Raw genomic sequence first — 26,895 nt, forward strand, 5'->3', positions numbered from 1 at the left:
CCGAGGCCGAGGCGTCTCGCCCGAGCGCCTCCAGGCGCGAGTGCCCGCGATGACCGGCCGATGGTCTGCTAGTCGACTAAAGCGCCGTCCGAGTTATGTACCGATAGGCACAGAATCGTAAATGATGTTGTGGGGACTGCGTTTGCCCCAACTGCCACTCACTGCACTAACATAGCCCGCCAGCACCGGGGTAGGCATATTTTTACTGAGGTTAGGGTTAGTGAGGGTTTAAAATGCTCATGTTAATTGCATGGTTTTCTTTCTCTCAAGTTCAGTCTTCTATGTTTCTATGGCTTATTGTGCATATTACTTATCATTGCTTCTTTCTTTTTTCTTTCTGCATTCCCTGGCCCCGCTTATCGCTGCTTGCAGCTATATTTTCTTCTTGTTCTGCCACCAGTGTCAGACTTCAAGCATGGAAGTACGTCAGACTTCAAGCATGGAAGTACGTCAGAACGACAAAGGACATAGTGAGGTCTTCATCATAGGCAAACATTTTAAGTTGACAGTGCTGAAAGAGAAGCTCCGAGCCATAGGCAAAGATAACCAGTACACAAGAAAAGAAGAAGTGGTGGTAAAGAACTATGGAACCGACATCCCACTTTACCCCCGGCCGGAGTTTCGTGTCTCTCATCTGAGCCATGACACAAATGCACTATTTGAGATCAAGGACACAGGGTTCCGTGCACTGTCCTGGGAAAATTCTGGAGAACGGAATCCTAAAGATCCACACCGTAAGGACCTCCTCTGGTGGAGCCTCTCTGTGCAACCAGGGGACTTCAAATCGGCTGAGAAGCGTCTTCTGGATCGCACCTATCCAGACAGAACAGAGGAACAGGCCGCCGGACAGAAGGACTTTCTGGGGCAGTTTGCCACCTCGCCTGCTTTTCTGGACACATCGAGATACGGCTCGTACCGCTTAACTTTCCCCCTGGAGGAGCTGCTGGGGGAGTACAGAAAGCAGGTAGATCACTTGTTTAATCTGTATTCTGTCTGAGTTCTCTATCCTGATTGGATAAAATTGGTATCCTGACCTGAAAATGCATTCTGTTTATTAAAGAGCTGGAGAGACATGGAGACTCCTGTTACTGAACAAACACTCTATAGCAATGAGTACTATCAGAATATAAAGCTATTTAACACTTATTTTAAACAAAGTTTTCAGGTGGACTACAGAATGTTTCCGTCCAATCAGGAGAGAGAACCCCATAAAGAGCATTGTGTTGCAGTTCCAATTTTGTATCTCATTTAATTGTTAAATTGCTTGCGACTAAATAATAACTACATTGGATCCACTGGAACACAGATATGTTTTTCCATTTCCTGAAAAGTAACAGTGCTTGACATACAGAGACAGGAGATTTGCACTGATGCGGGGGGCAACACATAAATGCAGTTTAACACAACATTCAGAGATGGCCCGGCCTCCCTGGCTCACTGGCACCAATCAGGCACATGCACATAGACATCCTTTGATGTCTGTGTGCCTCAACTGATTAAGTTATTCATTTCATTTAACACATTTTCCCTCCCAGGTGTGTGATGGCTCAGAACCAGTTCTGCGTGTCTACGAAACTGTCATGTACAGTCAGGAGGTGCTCTACTCTGTGTTGGTCCATAGCGGCAAGTACAACGATGACTTTAAGGACTACTGTCTATTGGATGACAGCCCAGATGCAGTGTGTGCCTTCAAGGATGGCCAACTCATCTGGAGACCCGAGGCCATGTGTGAGACACACAGGTACTGTAGGTGTGTGGATTAGTGTGTGCGTGCGTGCGTGCATGCGTGCGTGCTTTACTAAAATGTATGTTCTGTTACAAATTGATACTCTTACAGATTGTAAATTGTGCCACTACATTTGTTTGTGTGTTTGAGAGAGTGTGCGATAAAAATAAATACATTATTAATGTTACACGTTCCTCTCTTCCTCTCTGTCTTAAACAGCTACGAGCTGGTTCCTACGCCAGAGAAACAATTGGAGGCTCATCTAAGTCGTTTTCGGGCCGAGTTCTATTTATGTGACCATGTGGTTGTAGCTTTCTACTTGCCAGAAAAACTGGTATGTATGTATGAGGTCTCACTTATATCATACTACATTATTACATGCCGTTTAGGACAAAAACAATGAAACACTTTGACACATACTAGCCTACTGAAACACTCTTACTATATCATATTATATTGCACATCCTTATTGAATATTCTCTATTACATAGACAATTATTGCTCATAGATACAGTACATTGGAAGCATTTCTCCATGTTACAAGAAAACTGTTCCATTGTGCTCAGTTATACACACTTAGGGTTACCTGACCCTGTCTACCCAGAATGATACACAGAATGACTAAGCATTACCCAATCCAAATGCATTAAATTGAGCTAGAACCAATTACAAAATAATACAATAATAACATACAGATAATATATGAATGTCAACAAGGAAAACAGTACATAGAGATTGTATTTGCTGTAGTAACAGCTGGAAAACAGTTTTGACCTATCCTGTTTCATCCCATATTTTGTTCTTTTGTTTATTAGACGCTGAATATTGACACAAATCACATGAGACGCAACTTGAAATTCTGTAAGCCTGGATATCCCACACTCTCACCACGTCACCAGTTTCATGATTCTGGAAAGGTTGCGGACCTGGTTGAGAAACATTGGCCTGACCACGGACCATTCTCCCACGGACTCCCCAATTAACTTTGCTTTTATACACTTACTTCTATACCAATACTTTCTTAAAATGTAATACATATACTGATGATTTTCTTGCAGATTTTTAACCCACTTTTCCTAAGCTCATAATGATTATGTATTCATGAATCTGCTTTTTGTGGTGGAAAAACACATTACTCTTTCTCTATGTTTAATTGTAATTAACATGTATTCTTATGCCATATGCATGCATTTCTATATTCATTGACTGGTCTCTGTCTAGTCCTATGCATTTGCCATCAATGTCCTGATTCACCTCTACAGTACAGCCTGTCCCAATACAAGTCCTTTGTGATTTTCTACTCCCTTGTTTGGTTATCTATCTGAGGGGACCAAGGACTAAGGACTTAACATAGACCTCATCTGTCCATTACTCAAACTTGGCATATTTAGATTGTATTATACATTGTGCTCTTCAACCGAATCTTCCATAAAAACAGATGTAGCACTAAGGATTTTGCTCATTCAGCCACTGTCGGAAGCTGACTGTGACCGCTTGTAAGTGTACACATGTATTCAAATAAATTAAAAAAAAACGTATCAGTGAGCCAGATATTCACTTTTAAAAAAGAAATATTTTAAAATTACAAAAAATATTTTGCCTTATGACTTTGACTGTTATGAGTGCACGAAATGTGTCAATTAGGCGTCAATAATTGTGACAAGACTTCTTTCTTAGCATCTTTAGCCAAGCACATAAAGGGATGTTACGGATATGAGTGTAGTGGATCGGGGATCCACGTGAGTGTAGTGGATCGGGGATCTGTGTTAAGTTGTGTGTGGCACACCCGTCTTTATTCGTCTATGCAGATCCTGTGTGCGGGGCCGTCTCCAGGATTGGTTCGGAACACTTCATGCCAAACTCCACCGTTGGTTCCTCCCACTCATCCATACATCATCCTCCAATCACCGTTCTGTCCGTCCCTTTAAAGGCAACCTGGATCCTTCATTCCTGGCCACTGTCAGTTTTGGTGTGACTCTAGAGTAGAGACAGCGCGCCCAAGGGAGCAGCGTGTTCTATGTTCTTAATGTGCCTTAAATGCGTCTTATGAAATCATCCTATTTTGTAAAGGTTGCTATCCTAATGTGCTAACTGTGTTTGATCCAGGGCAGGTAGTATTGTAGGTATTTATTATATATGTATTCTTCACTTTGTTAGCACTTCAGAGGGCAGGTTCCAGTACTCTGTATTTTTGTTTGTCCAGGTAAAACTAGAGTAGTCAGGAAGGATAGGTTTTCTTTGTTATTTTTGAGTAGCCAGAGGTGGGGGTTCCCAAGTGGTTAAGGAAGTGCCATTTGTTTTTGATTTAGTTCTTTGATTTGGTTCCTGCCCAGCCCTAATCACAGTTTGCACTTGTAGCACCTCACTATACATTGTTTGCACCAATTGTACTATATGTTAACTTACTTCTCTCTGTATAATAAAACTTAACTTTTGGCTTGTACCACCTTGCCTTTGTTGCGTCCCTACACCCCTAGACCCAGTGGGTCGTAACAAGGTTGAAGAGATACATACTGTACCAGTCCCTCAAAGTCTGGTACAGGCATAAGGTTTATGCGTCAACATGTCGGTTGTGAATAAATTGACTTACCGTATATCTGTGTGCTCCAGTGCTTTATGTATTCATTCATTTTAGGGCTGCAACTATATACTGTATATACATATAAAGTATATGTAGTTTTAACCTAATCTGCTCTGAGGAAGGCTGCGGCCGAAACGCGTTAGCGTTCACATCTCAATAAAATGAGAAACCACATCTGAGCCACTGTCTTGCAATCTTTATTTTGGAATGCGGCTTTTTTCCACTTAGGTGGTTTTCCTTTGAGTTATTTACATAGCTGAGCACCCACTGCCTAAACTAAGAAGGCATCCAGAGGAAGCGCACCGGTTTTCCTTTCTTAAAGTATATGTAGTATTGTAGTTAGTAGTAGTAACAGTAACAGAGAAGAGAGTAAGAGACTGACTTTTGTTTTCTGTTCAATTCCCAACAGGCAATTATATCAGCTTAGCAGTGTCTGGTCAAAAAGATACATTTCAGCTTGTAATTAATGCCTTTCTTAAAGTTAGACAAAAGTGTTGGTGATAACGCCTCATTCAAACATCCCTCAAGAATGTGCCCCATCTCAAAAAGAATGTGCCCCATCTGAAGTTGGAAATTGCATATAATTGGGTCAACTCAGTGCTCCTCTCAAATGATTATAAACTTGAGTCAGGTGGTTTATAGTGTGACAACATGGTTTCAGTTTAAACCTTTAAGACTAGTTATACGTGCATCAAGCTTTGTAGATGGTGAAGCAGAATACACACTACTATTGAGTTGACACAAATACTGTTTAATATAGAATAGACTGTATATTTCATTAATTAACAGTGGAATTCAGAGCAACTTTTACAGCTAATCACGACTCTAGACTCCAGCAAAATAAAAATTTATTTACCTTTATGGGGCTTTATACCCGCATAATAACCAGTCAGAAGACAAAGCCTTGGATTTGGACCTTTTATTGGTGGAAAAACTCGAGCTAAATATTTTACAGACGACGACCGCAACGTCCTCCCTTTCTGCGGGTAGAGTCTGAGGGAATGGGGGTCACATCCTCTGCAGAAGAAGAAAGAAAAACAGATTTTGCTAATCGACTGCTGATGACCACTCCCAACCTCTTTTTGTGTCAATAGAAATTATACTTCTATTTTGCATGGGAACAGAATTCTTGTTGCTTGAATTGCATGTTTTTCAGGGCAGGGCAGGGCTTTCTCAAAAACTAAAACAGAACTTAAGTATACTATAACAATTAATCCTTAAAACTAAATAGAAATGGGTATCTATTATAAAACTAAAATGTCCAGCAACTGAAAAACTGAAATCAGCTGATGCAATGCAACTTTTAATATGCCCACTATTTTACAATGAGCTCTACCCAACTCTTTTCTTTTTTCTTTTACATATAAGAATCAGCAGCAGGCATCTGTCATTGTTGAAGATAAGGTGCCTAGGTCAATGTAATTATGGCAAGGGGCACTTTAAGTACAGTAGGCCTATTGAACTTTATATTATTATTATTTTAATGAATATCGAGAAAACCACATTATCAGTCAAGCTAAATGCAGAAAGTATTAATAGTGTTTAAGGAATAACATTGCATAAGTCCAGGGCAGGTAGGGAGCACACAGTGTAAGCAAGAAATGATGAATGAAAAAGTGCAGGCTAATCAATGTAAGGGAGGTGAAATCCACCAATTATGCATCTATTTCAACATCTTCAAGGACGTCCTAAAGGACATGGACCCCAGTGGGGTCCATGTCCACATTAGCCATATTAGCCAAACAGATCCTGTCACTGTATACTGTATCTGCCACTCTATGTCTAAATCAGTGGCTTTCAAACTTTATCGTGCCAAGGACCCCCAAATTGATATGTATTTGGCTGTGGACCCCCATCTGAAAAGGTTTTGTGCCAGGGACCTCCTCAAGCAAAGATTTGAGTTAAAATGTTCGGTTTAGAAAATATATATTCAAAGATTTGGAATTCAGAACATTTACGCTTCACCTGCGTGTTTCACCGTTTTAGCGCTCCTTCAGCAGCCACTGCTTCAAAATTTCTGCGCTTTTCGTCTTCTTTCACTTTCTCCCCGCTGTACTGTGCCCCCCCAAGGTTGGTGCTCTGTGCTTCAGCACCTAAAGCCCTTCAGTTAAGCCTGCACTGCAGGCTGTGTGTGCCAGTGCTGGAAAGAACCAGAACCTCCCTGCAGTCCAGACATCCGGAGGTCGTGGCGGCAAGGAGTATAGGTGGAGGAAGTACGCCACAACTTTGTGCGTGAACCAACCGTGGAGAGTTGTGGGGTATTGAATGAAGCCAAACAGTTTCTCTTCAGTACAACATCAAAGGGGAGGAACCGATGCAGAGGGTACGAAGAGTGCAGGCAGCGCAAGGTGAAAAGCAATATGGGGATGCCTGGAGGGTCATCAACGAGATGACTGGGCGGAAGAGGACTAAGGAGGGACAGGTTGAGGGCCACAGCCCCGAGGAAAGGGCGCTGAGGAAGACATATCATCATTCCTCCAGAACCTGAGAAATAATGACAATAGAGAAAGAGAAACAAACAATCCCTGAGAATGTAAAAATGCTGTGTACTAATTGTTTATGTGTATCTACTGCTAGGGCTGAAACTAATACTTAGTTACAGATTTGTTTATTTTTGTTATTGATTTAAATAAATGTATCACTGTGAAAAAAATCTCTCTCTATATATACATATAATATATGTATATATAATTATAAAATAATCTATTCTCAATAATTGATTAATCAATTTAGTCTATTATAATAGACTAAAAATATTATTTTTATATAATAAAAAATGTTCTAAAATCGATTAAGTCAATTAGTTTGATTAACTGTTGCACCCCTAACAGTCTTTTCTTTCTGTGGGAATGTACGCAGCACTCGTCTCTCGTTGGTCGAAGGTTACGGACTAAGTGTGACCTCAGCTTGAAAATGTACACGGAGGAGATTGAAGGGTGAGATGCTGGTTGGAATCATCATGACGTATCTGCTTGTAATTTACTTGTCCCTTGAATATTTGTCTTTCTGCTTGTTTTCACGCACAGGAGTGGTATGTAACCCGGTGAAGTGGTTATCTGTCAATCCCTCGCAGCTCTCCTCGCTTCCCTTGTCTGATAAATTCTCTTGAATTACATTGAAACAGAAACGAATTTACCAAAAGCATATAAGTAACTGAACACACTGCTGCAGCAGATAATTGACTTTAATACCTTCAGGAAATAATAAAACAATAATTTGTACAGTGGATCAACAGTGTACATTTTCTTAATTGAGGGTTCGAGGCATATAGGCTCGAAGCCTCTTTGCATTTCTTGGCTTTCATTCTTCCGCCGCTTTTGCAGTTCTGGCCTAACCGTGTGGTCACTTTTTACTCGGCAATATGGTAATATGGTAGAGGGCTTTGCCAAACGGCCAAGGCACGAAACTCACAACCATTGGCCAAAGGGTGGCGCTGTAGCACTCAATTGAAAAATGCCAACTTTGAACAGGTACAACTCATGCCCTGTTTGACCTACAGCCATGAAACTTCGATGCCTAACAACTTTCACACTCTGACTTTTGACCTCTGACCTTTAGATCTCCCACCATTTTGAATTATATGAAAAGCAGTTAAAATCTCCTCCTGGGATTTTAGAGCAATCTGCACGAAACTGTCTACACATGTACTTTGGACCTATGCCGACAGATGTGAGCAGTCAGATTTTTTCTAAGTGAAAACGTTAAGCTTTTATGAGCCAATAAATATTACAGTTTTAGGACAATTATTCGTCTGCCCCTAACACATACATGCAGACTCACATTTGTTTGAAACTTTGCAGTAATGTAGAGGGTCATTCCAAATATCACTGAAACCAATCTTACTCCAATTGGCCAAAGGGGGGTGCTATAGCATTTTTTAAAATGTAAATTTAAACGGGTAAAAGTCATGCCTCGTTTGGCCGACAGCCATGAAACTTGCTTACACATGTGCCTTGACTCATAAGGAACACATCTATCACTTTGACCAGTAAGCTCCGCCCTTAGAGTTTCCGCCATTTTGAGCAGTTTGAAAAACACTTATACCTGTCAGTGATTTTTGAGCAATTTGCGTGAAACGTTCTGTACATGTACTTTGGACCTATGCCGACAAAACGTTAGTGGCTGATTTTCCATAAATGAAAAAATAAAGCTTTTATGAGCCAATGAATATTGCAGTTTTATGACAATTATTCATCTGCCCCTAACATATACATGCAGACTCACATTTGTTTGAGACTTTGCAGTAATGTAGAGGGTCATTCCAAATATCACTGAAACCAATCTTAATTGGTCAAAGGGGGGTGCTATAGCAATTTTTTGAAAATGCAAACTTTAAACAAGCAAAAGTCATGCCTCGTTTGGCCGACAGCCATGAAACCTGCTTACACACGTGCCTTGACTCATGAGGAACACATCTATCACTTTGACCAGTAAGCTCTGTCCCTTAGATTTTCCGCCATATTGAGCAGTTTGAAAAACATTTAAACCCAGGATTTCTGAGCAATTTGCGTGAAACTGTGTCATCTGTGTGAGCTCCTTTTTCACCAGTTCAGGTCTGTTGGTCCAATGGTTGATTGCTAAACCATCTGCCTTGCAACCACAGGGTCTGCATGAGTCGCACCTCATGCAGACTTCATTTCAATTGCATTGCACAAAACATGACTGTATCAATTAATACATGTGCAATTGTTAAAGATAACATGAAATGCTTATTTGAGAGTAGTTATTTTTAATGTATGACGTACTTCATTCTGAAAATAGCGATCTACAATCTCACAACTTTTTGGATAGCACCGCTTTGTGAGCTTGTAGATCGGCTACTTACCAAAAAAAGCGTCTTTGAATTCTCCTTTCTCACTGACTAAGTCTGTGGATTGAATAGCTCAATCAGTAAAGTGTTAGGCTCTTATTCTGAAGGTCCCCGGTTCAAATCTCACTCAATGCAGGTCTCTTTTAAATTGCACTGTACAAAACATGACCCTGTTAATTAAGACATGTGCAATTTTTAAAAAAATAACATGAAATGCTTTTTTGAGAGTAGTTGTTTTTTATGTATGACATACTTTCTTGTGAAAATAGCCGATCTACAATCTCACAACTTTTCAGATAGCAACGCGTTGTGAGCTTGTAGATCGACTATTTTCACTAGTTTCCATTCCGAGGAGACAAAAAAAAACGTTATTGGTAAATGTTTTGTGAACCAGTGATCTAGAGTAGTTAGCGAAACAGAGGCTTGGTTCATAACGGACGGAAAAACATATAAATATCAACAGACACCATCAGGGTGGCCATATCTCTAGCTCAATGAGAAGAGAGGCAGCCATAGGTGGCTGGTTCGATCCCTGTTCCCGACAATGTGTTGAGGTGATCTTCATTTGGAATTCTTAGTTTTACAAATAGTGTTTCTTGAGGTTAGGTTTAGGCGTTGTTTTACTGAGGTTAAGGTTAGTGAGGGTGGGTGTAGAAAAGAGTCATCTAGTCAGCAACCTTCCCCCTATTCCCATGGATTGGATCCACCCCGCTCACCTGCTCTCACTCATCACCAATCACACCTGTCTTCACTCACAACTCATTAGTGGCCTGGTATATATGTTACAGGGAAATTGGAGAACCAGGGAAATTGGAGAAAGAGCGCTCGTTTTCACCCCCCACCCCCCCAGGCAATTCTGTAGAACCAACACTAGAGGGCAATGCAAGCCACGAGGCTTCCCAACCACAGTGCACTAACATATATGGCCCCGACCACACACACACACACGCATGCGCGCGCTCATGCTTTCAATTTGGTTTATTGAAAGCATGACTGTTAAGATAATTTTATTGTGTTCTGGCTTTAACATTTGGTTTAGTTTATCCCTGACACACACACACACACACACACACACACACACACACACACACACACACAGATAGTAATCCATGAAAAGATCTATTCTCTCCCTATTGGTTTACAACTCGGACGGCGCTGATTCGACTAGCAGACCATCGGCCAGTCGGCGCGGGGGCGCCTCCTCGGCCTCAAGCTCTGCTTAGTCGACGCGCCTCCGTCATGGACACTATTAACTATTATCACGTATGCGTGTGAACGAGCGTTCAGCGTTCCCCTACCGTAGCTTCCTGGTTGCTATGTGGGGGGGAACAACAAAAGCCAGGTCCGCCTCGCATCAAAGCCCTGCCTTTCGGCGCCGTCTCCTCCTCCTCCTCCTCCTCCTCATCACGCCGCCAATATTCTGTGAACCAAAGTAGAACTCTATCTTACATGGGGTGGGGGGGGGGCATTGCACAAAACATGACCATCCTCCTATAATTTGAGAAACGTCTGTCTGTAGTGGTGAGACCAAAATTTGTTCTGCCCGGTTCTCCTCAGTGGCTGGAGCAATTGATCTAAATTTGCTGTTCCGTGCACATTTACCATGTGCACGGAACAGCGAAGCCTGTTTTTCGATTTCACCAAATCTCAGCTGTTTATTAGCGTTTTTGTGTAAAAGAATGTCGCCATGGTTACGGGGCTGACCAGCTATGGGATGGCCCTGCGAGCTATGGGACGAACTGCCTCCCAGGTTGCCAGATCATGTGCGCATATCCCCCCACGGATGCGTCGACCAGGTATAGACTAGTGTTAATTAATGCATACTGTATGCAATTTTTTAAGATAACATTAAATGCCTTTTTGAGAGTAGTTATTTTCAATGTATACCCTATTTCCTTGTGAAAATAGCCGATCTACAAGCTCACAACTTTTTGGATAGCAACGCTTTGTGAGCTTGTAGATCGGCTACTTTCACTAGTTTTGGTACAGAGGAGACATCACATTTCTCTGTTGATAAATGCTTTGTGAACCAATGATCTTAGTTTTAGTGAAACAGGAGCTCGGTTCATGGCAGAAGGCAAGAGTCTATGATCTTCAACAGACACCGTCAGGCTGGATGAAGCCTTAGCTCAATCACTAGTGTGGCAGCCTGTGAGTCCGAAGGCTGAACGTTCGATTCCTTGAACGCAATGGATTGAGGTGTCCATGAGTAATGTTCTTACCCCTGGATTGCGAGCCACAATCCCTCAGCACTCTGCTCAGCTGTTGAGAATGCTCATTTCATTGTTAGTTGCATGGGCTGCATTGTCTCAAGTTCAATCTATTCTGTTTGTACGTCTTATTGTGCTATTGTTGCATATCGCTTTTTGCGTCTCATGCCTCGGACCCGTTTATTGCTGCTTGCAGCTATATTTTCAATTGTTATACAATCCAAAATGTTCTCTATCGCATAGTGGGTGACATAGTTTTCACCTTACTGCATCTTAAAGCAGTGTCATATATAAAGCCTCCAGTTTTACCAGCCCTATTGGTTCTGAACAACTCATATCCCTTTAGTTGCATATCATTAGACTTTTCCTCATCTAACCAAGTTTCTGATACAGCAATTACATTACATTTTTTAAATTTACGCAAATAACGCTTTGTGTTTTAATTTTGTATAGAGACTTCTACTATTGAAATGTATTAATGATAAAGCATCATCCATTTTTACATGATTATTGAAACCATCCTCTGTGTAGTACTCACAATTTATATTTAAGTTATTGTAAAAATGTTTTCAGGGTCAATGTAATTTGCTACAGGTATATCAGATATCTTATACTCTGTGTTTGAATTCAGGTGCTCATCATACCCATTAAACAGTCTCTGCGGGTAATCGTCCGTGCTGCCCCCAGCAGCCACGTCGGTAAAATCCTGACATTGTCTGACTCGTTTCCAAGTGGAAACAGAAAGTTCTCATCATTTTTAGTCGTTATAGTAGTCAATGTTTTGTTTGTCAGCCAGATTCACCCCACGTTTTCCAGCCCGGTAGACCTGACCGCCTGAGTTCTCCGCTGGTACACTGATCCGTGTCCCAGAGGAGACCCGTCCGCTCGTCTGGAAGACCAGTCCATCGCCACGAGTGTCCAAATTGTCCATAGTCCGATACCGACAGTAGTAGCAAAACTAAAAACTAAAACAAAAAACAATAGCCCAATAAAAATTTGTCGGCTGCACTCGGTGCCATTCGGGTTCACTCGGGTTCCACCTGATTGGCCAACCTCCGCTGTCTATCACAGAACAATGAGCGAGGACGCTGATAGGCGAGTAAGAAAGGCCCAGATAAGCCCTCAGGCCAGACCCAATTCCTGAAATCAAATGCAAATGAGATTTCCGGACGGGGGGTTTACCAGGCTACCCACAACTGAAGCAGAGCAGGGCAGTTTTATCTGCCATTGCATGATTTTGTTACTGTTTAAAAGATCTAAGATTTTGATCCCACATTCTGATAACACAATCTTTGTGTTCTGATAGAAATAAATGGAAAGGATGCCGGGCTGCAAGGATGTACAGGACAAATGATATGCCACAGACAATGTTATATCGTTTGTTACAATGGAATCACAGTTTGCGAGAGGAGTCATAGATTTTTCCTTTCTTTCATCAGAAGCATCGACTTCTAACCCTAAATGTAATGGCTGATAGCATCCTCAGTTTTTAAATATAAAGCCCCAGCCGATTGGAACAATCTTCCCAGTTCCCTTAGATCCATCAACTCCTTTAATTAATCTTTAAAGCATCTACAAGCATGTACTGTACATGTCTACGACTCTACATCTGTATCCTTACTCATCTTCAAATAACCTGCTCCTGCTTCTAAATGCCTCTGATTGTTTTCTGTCTTCTATAATCCATCCTGTGAATATATGGAATACACTGCAATTTAATTTCCAAGGTGCATGTGCATGTTTGTATCTATGTATTCGTATGGGCATGTTAATGCATGTTACCATACATGTGTATGTATGTAACAATCTGTAGTTTTTGCTTTTGTTTTTGTTCATTTAGCTTTACATGGGTACATTAATGCAAGAGCTTTTGTTTTTGTCAAGTTGTTCTTGTTTATGTATGCATGGATGTATTTGTTGTATTGTTCTGTCTATTCTTTTACTTTCTGTATTTTTGTGATAAGGACCCTCTTGAAAACGAGATCTTAAGGGGTTGTCCTTTCAATAGAGGTACATCAAACAGCTCTCTGTCTCTTCCGCTGAAGGTTCACTTCCTCTACATGACACATTTAGCTATATAGTAGACAAACTGAGCTTCACATCACCAGCCTAACGCTCAGGCCAACAAGCCTCAACTTCAACTGCCACTGCGCCATTCTATTCTATTCTATTCTATTCTATTCTATTCTAGGTCAAAGATGGCACAGAGTGCCAGAGGTGGATGGTCTCTAATCTTCATGGCAGCCATTATGCTTGGTAAGTTGAACCTGATTACAATATTCAAAACACAGTTTATCTCAGATTATGAGAATCCCAAAGAGGCACAATACAGACCCAATGCAGCAGGTATAGAGAAGAAGTTTTAAAAAAGTGCCTGTGACTGAGTGCAAGTCAGTCAGTGTTGTTCATTTAGACTTAGAGAGCAATTATGCCCCAACGCTAGGAACTTTATCAGTACATAGTTAAGAATGTACGGTATAAAATGTGCTGTAAGTATAGAAGTTTCATTAGAACGTACAGCAGATGCCTGAGACCATGCTTTCTTTTTATGTAGAATATATACAGGTAGTGTGTGTATATATACTGTATATACAGTACATATATACACACAATATATACTGTGTGTGCAGTGGTGTAAAGTAACTAACATGTACTCAAGTACTGTACTTAAGTACAATTTTGAGGTGTTTTTTACTTTACTGGAATATTTCCAATTTTCAGTACTTTTACTTCAACTCCACTACATCTCGGATCCAAATATTGTACTTTTACTCCACTACTGTTATTTGATAACTTTAGTTACTAGTTACTTTGTAGAGTTTGATTATATTACAAAACATACATTAACCACTTCAGCCCTATATATATTTCGTCCATTTTGAAAATAGCCGATCTACAAGCTCACAATGCGTCGCATCTCGACTACATTGTGGGCTATTTTCAAATTATTTGTATACATTTGAAAACTTGAAATGCATGGGACATTCTGCATACTGAGTACTTTTACTTTTGGTACTTTTTTTGATGCAGATACTTTTGTACTTTTACTCAAGTCAGTTTTGAATTCCGGACTTTTACTAGTAACAGAGTATTTCTACATAAAGCAATTGAGTACTTTTTCCACCACTGTGTGTAGGCAACATTATGAAGCGAGGCTACTAAACCCTCCATGGTCTCATTTCTTACTCTGTTATGAGACAGGGACACAGAGGGCATTTTTGAACCGAAGGGGACGCACGCATGCACGCACGCGTGAAAACATGTGTTTTTTCCCCGGGTTTGTAACTTTTTGGTTTTTTTTTTGTACTTTATTTCGGTTAATTCGGTACAAAAAATGTACTCCATGAAGTGTAGATGTCGGAGGTTTTTTCTTTTTCTTTTTTCTTCATCCCAAAAGTGGGGGGGGGGGGGGATATCCCTGAGTCCCTGATAACTGAGTATGTTCAAACCCTCCTCACAGTTACAAATGGATACATTGCTTTACTTGATGGATAAAGTATTTCGCTTTGTACTGCCCTCCTTATAAAATACATTATCCTTTTAATTTGTAATGAAGTTGTGTTATATCCCTGAAAAAGTTGTATATTATTGCTGGGGAAAAAATGAATTTAAAGAGATTCATGAGCATTTTGATGGGAACCGTGGCCTTTGATGTTCAAAAAAGAAGGTGTTTTTATGAGGTATAGGGAGGAAGAGTTACATGAACAATCTATTCGTTTTCTAAGCATTTGAATATAATACACAAGGAGTGTAGTGTGTATGGTGTGTATTATAATTGTAGATAATTGTATTTGTGTTTATATGTATGTATATGCCATATGTATGTGTATAGTGGAGGAATGAAGGGGTAGGATTAGATACGTTTTATACTTCATACTCCTTTTCGAACATGTAGAATTATGGTATTGTTTGTTGTTGCCTGTGAGGCTTGTTTTTGTATTTTTATTATATTGCATTTTTAAAATGTTATTTGTTGACTTTGTTGTTTAATTTTAACATGTTCGAAATAAAGGTATGCATTCATTAATTCATGCATTCAACATTATATAATATTAAATGAATGTAGTAAACATTAGCTAAATGACAATTTTCCTCAGGTGTGTAGCACACCTGTGGAGTACTTAGACACCACTTTGACAATGAGTGAAATTGCTACCAAAGTGATGCGCGAAGGACAGATACACACGCATGCACGCAGAAATGTGTGTAATTTATAGAGGGACTTGGCCGTTGGGAACGATGCCCGTTGGAAACGATTGTTGGGAACGATGCACGTTGGAAATGATTGTTTGGAACGATGCCCTTTTAGTCAGGGGATATTAGCAGAAAGGTTTCCAATCTTGGAATAAATTCCTTACCAAAAAAAATCTTTTATGATTCTGAATCCATTGCAAGCATTTGTTTTGCACCAAAACCACTCCTTGGGCTAAAAACAGCCCAATCTCAATGGGCTTTTTACACAAAAAGTATACCTGGACAAGGATGGCTATGGCCGTTTTTAGCCCAAGGAGTGGTTTTGGTGCAAAACAAATGCTTGCAATGGATTCAGAATCATAAAAACACCCTAGTTTGACCCCTCACATGCTACTTATAACAGAATTTAAAAAAAAAAATTGCCCTGCATGGAAATGCAGGGAAATGGTGGGTACCCAAACTTTCAGCAGCTGTCAAAAATTCTCCTAGGGAAACTGAATTTCAGTCTTTGTGAGATGTGTTACTAGACACCTTTACAAACACATTGGTGAAGATTTTTTTTGGTAAGGAATTTATTCCAAGATTGGAAATCTTTCTGCTAATATCCCCTGACTATTTGGGAACGATTGTTGGGAACGATAGCCATTGGGAACACATCTCCTTCCAGTTATACAATATCCGTTGTACCAGTTGTCTGAGCACCTGTTGTACCCGTCTGTGTCCCTTTTATGCCCATACAGTATATGGGCATAGCTCTTTATCTGTCTGTCTGCCTGGGACCCTCTTATACCCATGTCTGTGTGTGTGTCCGTTTTATGCCCAATTGCCCGTATATGGCGATCCCAACCGCTGACCGACCATATGGGGATTTGCGGATTTATCGATATTTTACGCAGTGGTGGAAAAAGTAGGCTACTCAAATGTTTTACTTAAGTAAAAGTATCAAAAGTGCAATGTAGAAATACTCTGTTAAAAGTAAAACTACGGAATTCAAAATGTACTTGAGCAAAAGTAAAAGGTATTGAAATCAAAATGTACTTAAAGTACCAAAAGTAGAAAGTACTCATTATGCAGAGTGTCCCATCTCACAAGTTTTCAAATGTAAATGAACAAACATCTATTGAAAATAGCAGATCTACAAGCTCACATGTGTTGCATTGCGACGCATTGTGAGCTTGTAGACCGGCTATTTTCAAATGGCCGAAATATATATAGCGCTGAAGTGGGTAATGTATGTTTTGTAATAATAACCAAAATCTACAAAGTAACTATAGTAACTTAAGTTTTCACATAATTGTAGGGGAGTAAAAAGTACAATATTTGCGTCTGAGATGTAACGGATTAGAAGTAAGTAAAAGTACTGAACACTAAAAATACCTCAAAATTGTACTTAAGTACTGTACTTGAGTAAATGTTTTGAACACTCCCTCTGGTCTTGCATGCATGCATGTGTGTGTGCGTGTGTGTGTGTGTGTGTGTGTGTGTGTGTGTGGGGGGGAGGTGGGGTGAATTCATCATGCAGAGCTGTGGTAGAAGTGAGAAACGGATATTGTCTGAAGAACAAAAAGCCCACCCGCCGTGTGTGTGTGTGTGTGGGGGGGGGGTGGGGGGGGAGGAGGAAGAGCTGCTGTAGAGAAACAGAGAATGTCTGTTGAACAAGGGTTTATGCTTCTATTCAACTAAGTATTCAACCTACTTAGTGACCAATGAACACTCTATAAGTTTCATTAGATTGGTTGTTAAATGTTCAGTGGTGTCATTGTGCTCTAACAGATCACAGAAGGAAGGAAGTAGATATGGGAGTAAGTGTGGTGTGACTTTATTCTGTTGTGGCTTCCTCCTACTCAGCGATACCTAAAGTATTTATCCCCCCCAAGCAACGTGGCAGTCACAGACACACACTAATATCAAACCTTCTTCTCTCTACAGGCAACATGACAGAGATGACAGCTTCCATCCCAGCCAGCAACACCAGCATTAACGCCCATGGTGCTGCAGGTGTTTCCAAACTATATTACTGTATCAACCGTATACCTAACAATACCTAACAAGCTGCTTGAACATGATAAACTGGGGACCAGTGTTGATTTAGTTTTAGTCATAGTCTTTTGAATAAAATTCCATTTAGTTTTAGTCATACAGTATTTCTAGTCATCTGAAATGTTTTAGTTTTTGTCTAGTTTTAGTCGACTAAATATCATAAGATTATATAGTCGACTAAATCCACATTTGATTTAGTCTACTAAAATGTATTCTGGCCAGCCTTGATGGCGTCGTAATGGCAGATTTTACACTTGGTTGCATGCTGAAAATAGCCGACCAAAAGCTCTGCAACGCGTTTTGAGGTTGTAGATCTACTATTTTCAGAGCGCAACACCCGAGCTTAACCAAACATAAAATGACTTGTCTTTTAGTTCTACTGGATCTCTTCTCCACTATAGTCCCTCACTAACATTTTAGTCTAGTTTTTATTTGTTGACATAATTGTCAATATATTTAGTCTTAGTTTTAGTCACCATAGCTTAGTTTTCATTTAGTTTTCGTCAGTGAAAAAAGATAGTCGACGAACATTTTTCGTCACAGTTTTAGTCGACTAAATCAACAATGCTGGGGATCCGAATAATGAATATTGACCGTCTTCCTGTCCATCAGGTTCCGTCTTCACTGACCTCAGTGATGACAGCTCCATTCACCATGATCCAGACGCTGACCACCAGATGAGCTTCCAGCCTGTCCTGCAGACCTCTGAATCAACTCCTCTTATAGGTATACAAACCAACCACAGCATGGCTATATAGGCCTGCTCCTTGTGATTATATGATATGATGTATATTGATCTATTTTATCTGTTGTGTTTGAAGAGACCTATGCCGTGGACAGAGCTGGTAAGCCCTGCGTGGAAGCTACCATGGGGATAGAGTACATCGTCATTGAGAACAAGGTTAGAACAAGGTTGTGTGTGTGTGTGTGTGTGTGTGTGTGTGTGTGTGTGTGTGTGTGTGTGTGTGTGTGTGTGTGTGTGTGTGTGTGTGTGTGTGTGTGTGTGTGTGTGTGTGTGTGTGTGTGTGTGCGCGCGCGCTGGAAAAAGCAACAGATGGAGATTTCAATAGTACAAGCCCCACTATCTTGTTTTAATGGTCCTGGCCCAAAAGAGATATTTATGGTTAACCCTGTCTTTGAGATCAATTCCATTTAGAACTTGCATGAGCTTGAAATAAAACAGAAAAACATTATTTAATATTGTAGCAGGAAAGCCATAATTATGTGGATAGTGAATTTCCACAGTGAATCTCAACCGATGCTAAGGACGAGTTTAGAATTTAGTCAAGCAAACGTATTAGCCTATACACTACTATACTGAATTATAATGAATTATTGTGCTGTTTTGTTTGTATTGTACATAGTTGACAAAACCAGGAAAAGCTCTATTAACACTAAAATAAATTCTATTTGTGCTTTTAGAAGTCCTTGTACTACAATGTGGTTCCTAAAAATGTCACAGCCAGCGGCTCCTGTATCAATGACACGGCAGTCCTTATTCTCACCTTGCCCGACAACGCTGCCAAACTGATGTTCACCTTCAAAAAGGTATAAATCATTTAACATACCGCACATATTCCTACTGTACAGTCACTGAACGTTTACCAACAGTTTACTAATAATAATATGCAGTGGTGAAAAGTAACTAAGTACATGTATACTCAAGTACTGTACTTAAGTACAATTTTGAGGTATTTGTACTTTACTTGAGTATTTCCAATTTCCAATACCTTTACTCTACTCCACTACATCTCAGAGGCAAATATTGTACTTTTACTCCACTACAATTATTTGAAGACTTTAGTTATTACAAGTTACTTTGTAGAATTGTAGAATTTATTATTATTACAAAACATACATTAACCACTTCAGCCCTATATCCATTTCAGCCATTTGAAAATAGCAGATCTACAAGCTCACAATGCGATGCGACGCATTGTGAGCTTGTAGATCGGCTATTTAAAAAATATATATATACATTTGAAAACTTGAAATGGGACATTCTGCATAATGAGTACTTTTACTTTTGGTACTTTAAGTACATTTTGATGCCAATGCTTTCATACTTTTACTCAGGTACATTTTGAATTCCGGACTTTTACTAAACAGAGTATTTCTACATTGCAGTATTTATACTTTTACTTAAGCAAAACATTTGAGTACTTTTTCCACCACTGATAATCATATGTCTTCCCTCATAAGCAACTATAACTCTATTAGCATAGTGGCATGGCAAATAAAGGAAAATGTGAAATCATTGAGTCGTGTGACCAACTGTGATAGAAACATAAACCATCTTTTTCATCCTTATAGGAGGGGAATTTTTCCTATGTAACCACGATGAATGCTCACATCAAGCCTAAACCTGCCTGCAAAGACTGTACACGTAAGTTTGAGATGAATAGAATCTGCAGAAATCAAACTGCTTCATAACCTCAGTTATAGATCCAAGATGATATGGTTGAGATTTTATGTGAACATTGAAAGAAACCAGGGACTAAAGAAGATGGCCATTAATATTCCTTCTATTTGTTTTGCCTCTACTGTAGCCAAGTATTACGCCGGTGTGGTGGCCCATGAAATGCTGTTCAAGACCTCCAGTGGGATGAGCTACAAGTGCAACTCACAGGCTGAGTTTGACATGTCTTCAAGCTTGAAGATCAAGCTAGTTTCTCTCCAGATCCAGGCCTTCGACATCCCAAAGGCACATTATGGACCAGGTGAGAATAATATGAGCAAGATGAGCTGACTGCTCTTTTGGCTGTGGTGAGCTCTGTCCCTATAGCCTCCAAGAGTGTATTATTGCTTTTATAAAAACAAAAAAACAAAAAAAAAGAAAGAATACACTGCTCACCTTGTTTGAGATGTTTAAATGAAAGAATACTTGCAAAGTGAGGAAAGACTTTATATTGAAGTTGCGTCTATTATGTGTTAGAACCACATTTTTAATGCATTAATAATGCACTTATAAGGCATTATTACACTTGTTATACATTTTTATAATTATGCATAACAATTTATGACAAGGTTTATGAACTATTATAACTTATAATAATATAATTTACAAGTGCTGGCCATAATTCATTATAAACTCAGTGGAACAGCACATTATAACTACCAGGTAACACTTTACTTAAAGGTCGGCATTATAATCGCATTTATAATGCATTAAAATGCACTTATAATGCTTCACAACACTTGTTATAAATGTTTATAATTATGCATGACAAGACACTTCATGACTAACTGTAGTTATAAACATTTATAACAAGTGTTATAATGGCTTATAAGCACATTATAATGCATTATAGAGCCGACCTTTAAGTAAAGTGTTACCAAACATATAAATCCCCCCCCCCCCCCTCTCTCACTTCCTCTTCCTCTCATCAGTGGTGGAGTGCTGGGCTGACTTCAACAAGCGTGTCATTCCCATCGTCGTGGGGGCATCGGTGACAGGCATCTTCATGATCTCTCTGACGACCTTTCTCATAGTCAGGGAGCGGGGCAGACAGGGCTACACCAGGATCTGACAACACAACATAATCATATTTGAACTGGGACCCCCCCCCCCCCACCCTGACAAGCACTTGGAATTGTAGGAGTCGAGGCATTGCATTTAGTTTGACTCAGTTCCACAGATACGTAGATAAATAGCATTGTGAGCTCAGAGATCGTCTATTTTCAAAATGTTTGCCTCTTTCTTATATTATTTGATACTTTGGCCCAGGTTTTATAGTATAGTTTGTTTGCTGCAGTAATGTACTTTTTTCCTTTCTTAAAAGTCCTTAAATTGTCACTTCACTGTCACAGGGGTCCCCAAAATCATCTGGGGACCCCCCCCTGGGGATCCCGACCCACAGGTTGAGAACCACTGAAATAGATTACTTTATTATGTAAATGTAATCTCTAACTATTATTATTATTATCTTTATTTTTATTAGTTGTTGTAGTAGTAGTAGTAGTAGTAGTAGTAGTGGTAATAATAATAATGCTAATAATATTTGATAAAGGTCTCTGTATTTTATCATTCACATATTTTTCACTGTCTCACATCACATATTGTATGTGGGTGCTGTATTTGCTTAATACATTCATTCACACCAGTGTGAATCATATTGGAAGCTGTATTTCAGTGGGGTTCTAGAGAGGAAGGACGATTGTATCTAAACTATTATGCTGTGTAGATTGTTTAAAATGCTTTACTTGTCTTGCTGTATTTTCTTATGCATTTCGATAAAAAATAAAGACCAATTTATAAATATCCAAGATAAATTGTTTTATAATTGTTCTTATACTGTATATAAGCTACAGTACAACTAATCTCTTCTATCTGCTGTCGGGCAGAAACCAGCTATGTCCAAAATATGAACTTTTCAGGAAATTAAAAAAAAAAACATGTTTTTAGAACAACACGATACTGCCTCATCAAAGTCGGTTTGGTGACTTTATACATTGTCAGATACTTGAATGTGTCCTTATATTATCATCACTTTACCCACATACAGCTCAAGTGGAGTTGGGAGGTTTTTGACCATTAATGTGGAGATAGTTATTTTTCTGTCATTCTAATCAATGAACGATTAGAATGTTTGAACCGACAGTTTGAGGATCCAGTGGAGTTAGGTTTAGTCAGAAGCGCTTTTTTAATACTTTTCATTGGTTCAATATTTGTAAAACCCACACACAGACGTAAAGGGTGTTCAATAGCACTGATTTATTAAAGAAAATTCAAGTAGAAGAATTTAGTTGTAGGCAAATGTACTGTAGTAGGCAACCTCACGATAGAAATGAAAGTAATCAGAATGCCAGGTATCTTTACACATGAGGATTCTGTCTTGGTGAAGTTGGTGCACTACACTGAATAATGTAAAAACTATTTACGTAGCAGTTCTGAAAAAAACATAAAGATAAAGATAAGGATATAAGAAATAGAAATGATATACGATTGCAGTATAAAATATAGAGGTCAAATATGTAGTATAAAAATGAATTGCACTTGTTGAATTGTGTACACTGAGCAGTACATGACACATTGCACTTGTATTGAATTGTGTTTTTACAACACGCGTGTGCGTGCGCGGCGTGTGTGTGTGTGTGTGTGTGTGTGTGTGTGTGTGTGTGTGTGTGTGTGTGTGTGTGTGTGTGTGTGTGTGTGTGTGTGTGTGTGTGAGAGAGAGAGAGAAACTGTGCAAGTGTAACTTGTGTGTATGTGAGGGGCAGGGGGCTTGTTGACGTGGGTGGCAGGATAAAGGCAGTGTGTGTGGTAGACCTCAGTAAACTGCTATAAGGTTTCTCAGCATTTGTAATGATGCATTTGTCCATTCACACGCAAAGTGAAAGAAAGGAAACTAACCTCAACTTCACAGCTCAGCAGAGGTGCTCAAACACACTTCAGCATGCAACACTAAGAGCTCAACAACCTTTGATAATGAAACAAACACATCTCAGCTGACAAAGCCTTCATCAGGGTTACCAAAAATGAAGAAAGGGTGAATATAAATGCATTTATGGACTGTATCTATGGCCCCTAAAGGCCACTTAGCCAGAAGAACACCATTTTAAAATGGGAAGTACTTATAAACATACATACACAGTACATATAGTGCACACATACATCATATTAGCTTCCAAATATGGAATTAATTACCTCCTCATTGACTTCTAGTATAACCCTAAACTTTTAAAAGTTAAATGTTTCAAAAAATAAAACATTTCAGTCGTCCCCGTGATTCCCGAAGAAGCCGAACATTTTAGAGTATTGTTGTTTTGGTTCCTCTGTTAAAAGCATTGGCATCAGTCTCTAGTTTTAGATCAGTGGGCAAAGAGTTCCAGAGGTTTGCCCTCTTTACTGAAAAGGCAGACTGTCCAAATGATGCGCTTGGGACAAAACAATCACCATTGGTGGAAGTGTGTGTAGTTTCTCTACTAGAGTTCTGAAGTCTGTCAAACAGTCTAGAAAACAGAGGAGAAACATGATTATGAATATGTGACCAGATGGACACTAATAATACTTTTGGATAAATCAAAGTGACTACACCACTCTCTTTAAGGGGGGAGAGACCCTGAACCAACTATGCATTTACTCTGTTACTGTTGTGACAAAATATCTCCACTCAAGTTTGACAAGACGGATAGAGGCTTTTGTGCGTACAATCATTTGACACTTTATTTATTTATTCCCAGCTTATAGGCATTTTAAGCTCCGGCCAACCATCGTGGACGCCATCTTGAAAATTCCACATCTTTCCAAAAGTTAGATTTTCCAAAATGTTTAGTATGTTATTTAGCATACCCAATAGTAACAGAATCCATTGAAATTTCTTCTATCAATTATTTGGGGTTTCAACCATACCTATCTAATATTGGATTCATTGCAAATAGACCACTAGGCGGCGAGCCCAACTCGCTTGCGATGGCGAATAATAAACTTGTCACCAAGTGCACGATTTGTATGAATTCCCTCCCAGCTACACTCCCATGTAATGAGTTCACCTTTGCCCCAGTCCCTTTATAAGTGTGCATTCATTCTCTGTTAAACCCTGAGGAAGACTTTACTGTCGAAACGTTGGTTTCTTTTTAAATAAACTTTTGCATCGTGGCTATGAGCTGTACGGCCTCTTCGTTTGTCAATATGTCTATGTCTATGTCTTTAAGGCATAGCCTGAGGCCTTGTATTTTCTCATCCTGTAGCAGCATTAGCAAGTTGTCATTCTCCCTCTTGGACTCCAGCACCTCCATCTGGAGGTTGGACTTTTCCGTCTGTAGGATGGCAACAGACATTGTGGCCGAGGACAGCTGCTTCTCCAGCACCGCCCTGCCCTCTGAGAGGCGTCTCACCTCAAATGTCTGTGCGGAGAATCGGCTCTCCAGTTCGGCTATCTTGGCTTCCTGTCCTCCGATGAGCTCTTTGTACTGCGACAACGTCTCCTCCTCCTCACTGGACTTGAGCACCGCTTTAATTATTACATCCTCCAGTTCTCTGATCAGCTTGGTGAACTCATGGTCAAACAGCATCTGTTCTGGAGAGGGGAGGACAGGCTGTGGTTTCTGGGTTGCTCTTGGGTACAGCTCGTGTTTGGTGACGTAGCCAAGCTTCTCCACAAAATTCTCCTTCCCGACGCGCATCTCAATGAGCTGCTTCAGCTTCTCCTTGGTGTAGTTCTCCAGTGAGTTGTCATTGTAGTAGATGCAGATGCCCAGCAGCAGTGCACACAGGCCCTCCACCAGCCTCTCATTCTCTGAGTTTTCTGAGATCTGACCCAGCAGGAAGGGAACATTTACCTGGTTTTGCAGGAAGTGTTTGACGGCAATTGGACAGTTGCTGGTCCATGTGCACAGCAGCGTGAGGAGGCCCACCCTGGTCTGCACTTTACTGCCCTGAGAGAGGATATTAATGCACTGCTGCAGGAGGCACACTGGCTTGCCCAGGCTGGTGGCTAGCTGCACCCGGAGAAGCTGTTCTTTCTGAGTGAGATTGCCCTGCAGGGCGTGGGCCAGGGCCACGGCAGCACACCAGTTAGACAAGGAATCAGCCGATAACAGGCCCGCGCACAGCAGCCGGCCTGCAGGGATGTTGGCCTCAGTGGTGGTGGTGGAGGGCTGCAGCAGTGTGGCCACGATCTCCCCCTGGCCCTTCTGGTTGTTGTACAAGAAACACTGGAAGCAGTAAAGAGCAGCACAACGCAGCTCAAACGGCTCCTGTCCTATCACCATGTACGTAAGCCACGTAATGGCTGGTCTTGGTGCGTTAGAGGGAATAGGAACATTGACCGAAGAAAAGTAGTCCTGGTTGAGCTGTGACCCACGAATGACCTCTGACACAGTGTTGATGGTCTGTGTGCGGATGTCGACTGGTACACGAGTAGTTGCCATGATAATGGTGCAGAGCTGCTGCAGTAAACCACACTGGAACATTGACTTCTGACAGCTAGCCGTGCCTCCTGGATAGTTTACTGGAGATACCATAACTCGTACCAACTGCAGCATGAGGTGGAGGATAGTGACCTTCTGGACGGACCAACCTGAGTAATCTTCACCAACCTCAAACCATGGCGTCATCCTCTGGATGTAGTAGCCCTCCTTGAAGAAGTTCTGGTTGGAGTTGTTGTTCTTCAGCAGGTTGAGGAGGAGCTGCAGGCAGTCCTCCACTACGATACCTCCATCACTGCTGCCTTCCTCTGTGATGATGTCTAGAAGGTGTTCAAAAGCGTTCTGAAACGCGACTATCTTCTGAATGACAATGTTATCTTTGGTCAGCTGCCGAAGCAACAGTAAGACATCATTGCGGATGACTTCCCTGGAGTCTTGCAATAAATCCATTAACCTGGAAACACCCAAGTGGCTGACCAGGATAATGCCTTGCACCTGAGCACACTGGTGCTTGAGGAGGGCTGTCAACATCTTCACACCTGGCCACCGCACGTGGAAGTCAAACTCGTTCAACAGCGTCAGCACCAGGGTCACATTCTTAGAGTCCTGGATGAACTTCATCACCAGGTCTTCTCTCTGCTTCCGAGTGTTCTCATCTGGCTCTTCCTCCTCATCATTACAGATGATGCTCTGTAATGTGGCCAAGGCATAGCCGAGGATCTCAGAATCAAACTGGTCAGTTTGCATTACATGGACCAGGTGCTCCATTGCCTGTTTGCCAACCTCCGCCCGATATGTCTTTGAGAGGGACTTGAGTGCCCTGACTGCATCCCTTCGGTCCTGCAGGAGCGTAGAAGAGGCCACCTGATCACACAGCTTCTGGATTGTCTCTTCTGCTTCTGATGGCTGTGGCTCCTCTGGTTGCCCTCCCAACAGTCCTCCGAAGAAATTCATCACTCTGGACATCCTATCGATGCTTTCATCTAAGATGTATTTAGTCACAAAGAAAATGTAATGTAAGGCTTCCAAGAACAATAAAGCGTGAAAACCGACGCAATTGTGACTTTATAATGCACATGACTGTGAAAGCATCTAAGTGTTTTATACCTTAATAATAACTAGTGCAGTACCATTGTCAGAGCAGAGCACTTTTTATGACATCAGTACTGTGTCAGTTATCTCCATATTTGGGCAAACCCCAAGAAGTATGCCGACCACACTCAATACTGTACTCCATTGGGTAATAATCAGCAATACACACACCAAGTTTGAAGTCGATTGGTTGAATGATTCTCAAGCTATATGCGAAGGACAGACATAGGCTTCTCACTCCTATACTGTACTTACTGTACATAGTACGAAGAGATTTGAGGAATTTATAGACAACTAGTGCAATTCCTGTTGTACTCATTGTCAGGGTAATAGTGCAGTAGCGTACCCATGATCATTTTCAGACTGACGTCAT

The 26,895-nt window shown here is 40.6% G+C and overlaps 3 protein-coding genes across 4 annotated transcripts; 2 read left to right on the plus strand and 1 right to left on the minus strand.

The window, feature by feature from the left end:
* Positions 1-431: 431 nt before the first annotated feature.
* LOC308086721 (uncharacterized protein) lies at positions 432-4,128 on the plus strand. The gene is made up of 4 exons (XM_080430372.1): positions 432-964; positions 1,536-1,741; positions 1,946-2,060; positions 2,542-4,128. Exons 1-4 carry the CDS (start codon positions 440-442, stop codon positions 2,707-2,709), a joined length of 1,014 nt encoding a protein of 337 aa, XP_080286498.1. The 5' UTR covers positions 432-439; the 3' UTR covers positions 2,710-4,128.
* Positions 4,129-13,422: 9,294 nt separating this feature from the next.
* lamp3 (lysosomal associated membrane protein 3) lies at positions 13,423-21,822 on the plus strand. 2 transcript variants are annotated; one of them, XM_080430322.1, is made up of 8 exons: positions 13,423-13,583; positions 17,451-17,519; positions 18,174-18,287; positions 18,383-18,462; positions 18,984-19,109; positions 19,875-19,947; positions 20,111-20,281; positions 20,952-21,822. In XM_080430322.1, exons 1-8 carry the CDS (start codon positions 13,526-13,528, stop codon positions 21,089-21,091), a joined length of 831 nt encoding a protein of 276 aa, XP_080286448.1. In that variant the 5' UTR covers positions 13,423-13,525; the 3' UTR covers positions 21,092-21,822. The 2 variants fall into 2 exon arrangements, with proteins under 2 accessions (XP_080286448.1, XP_080286449.1); XM_080430323.1 differs by having other exon boundaries at positions 17,451-17,510.
* A 1,682-nt stretch (positions 21,823-23,504) lies between these two features.
* On the minus strand, positions 23,505-26,384 carry LOC308086827 (general vesicular transport factor p115-like; the record flags this gene model as incomplete). Its single annotated transcript, XM_080430472.1, has 2 exons — positions 23,505-23,513; positions 24,174-26,384. 2 exons carry the CDS (start codon positions 26,382-26,384, stop codon positions 23,505-23,507), a joined length of 2,220 nt encoding a protein of 739 aa, XP_080286598.1.
* Positions 26,385-26,895: the final 511 nt, after the last annotated feature.

Source organism: Gymnoscopelus braueri (assembly GCF_963280865.1).
Source record: "Gymnoscopelus braueri genome assembly, chromosome: 6".
In the NCBI taxonomy this organism is placed as follows: domain Eukaryota; kingdom Metazoa; phylum Chordata; class Actinopteri; order Myctophiformes; family Myctophidae; genus Gymnoscopelus; species Gymnoscopelus braueri.

Excerpts from the sequence above, each read along its gene's own strand:
- LOC308086721 (XM_080430372.1), top strand. The coding sequence starts at position 440 with ATGGAAGTACGTCAGAACGACAAAGGACATAGTGAGGTCTTCATCATA. Across the intron at positions 965-1,535 it reads TGGGGGAGTACAGAAAGCAG|GTGTGTGATGGCTCAGAACC; the intron begins GTAGATCACTTG and ends TTTCCCTCCCAG. Across the intron at positions 2,061-2,541 it reads TCTACTTGCCAGAAAAACTG|ACGCTGAATATTGACACAAA; the intron begins GTATGTATGTAT and ends TTTGTTTATTAG.
- lamp3 (XM_080430322.1), top strand. The coding sequence starts at position 13,526 with ATGGCACAGAGTGCCAGAGGTGGATGGTCTCTAATCTTCATGGCAGCC. Across the intron at positions 13,584-17,450 it reads CATGGCAGCCATTATGCTTG|GCAACATGACAGAGATGACA; the intron begins GTAAGTTGAACC and ends TTCTCTCTACAG. Across the intron at positions 19,948-20,110 it reads TGCCTGCAAAGACTGTACAC|CCAAGTATTACGCCGGTGTG; the intron begins GTAAGTTTGAGA and ends CCTCTACTGTAG.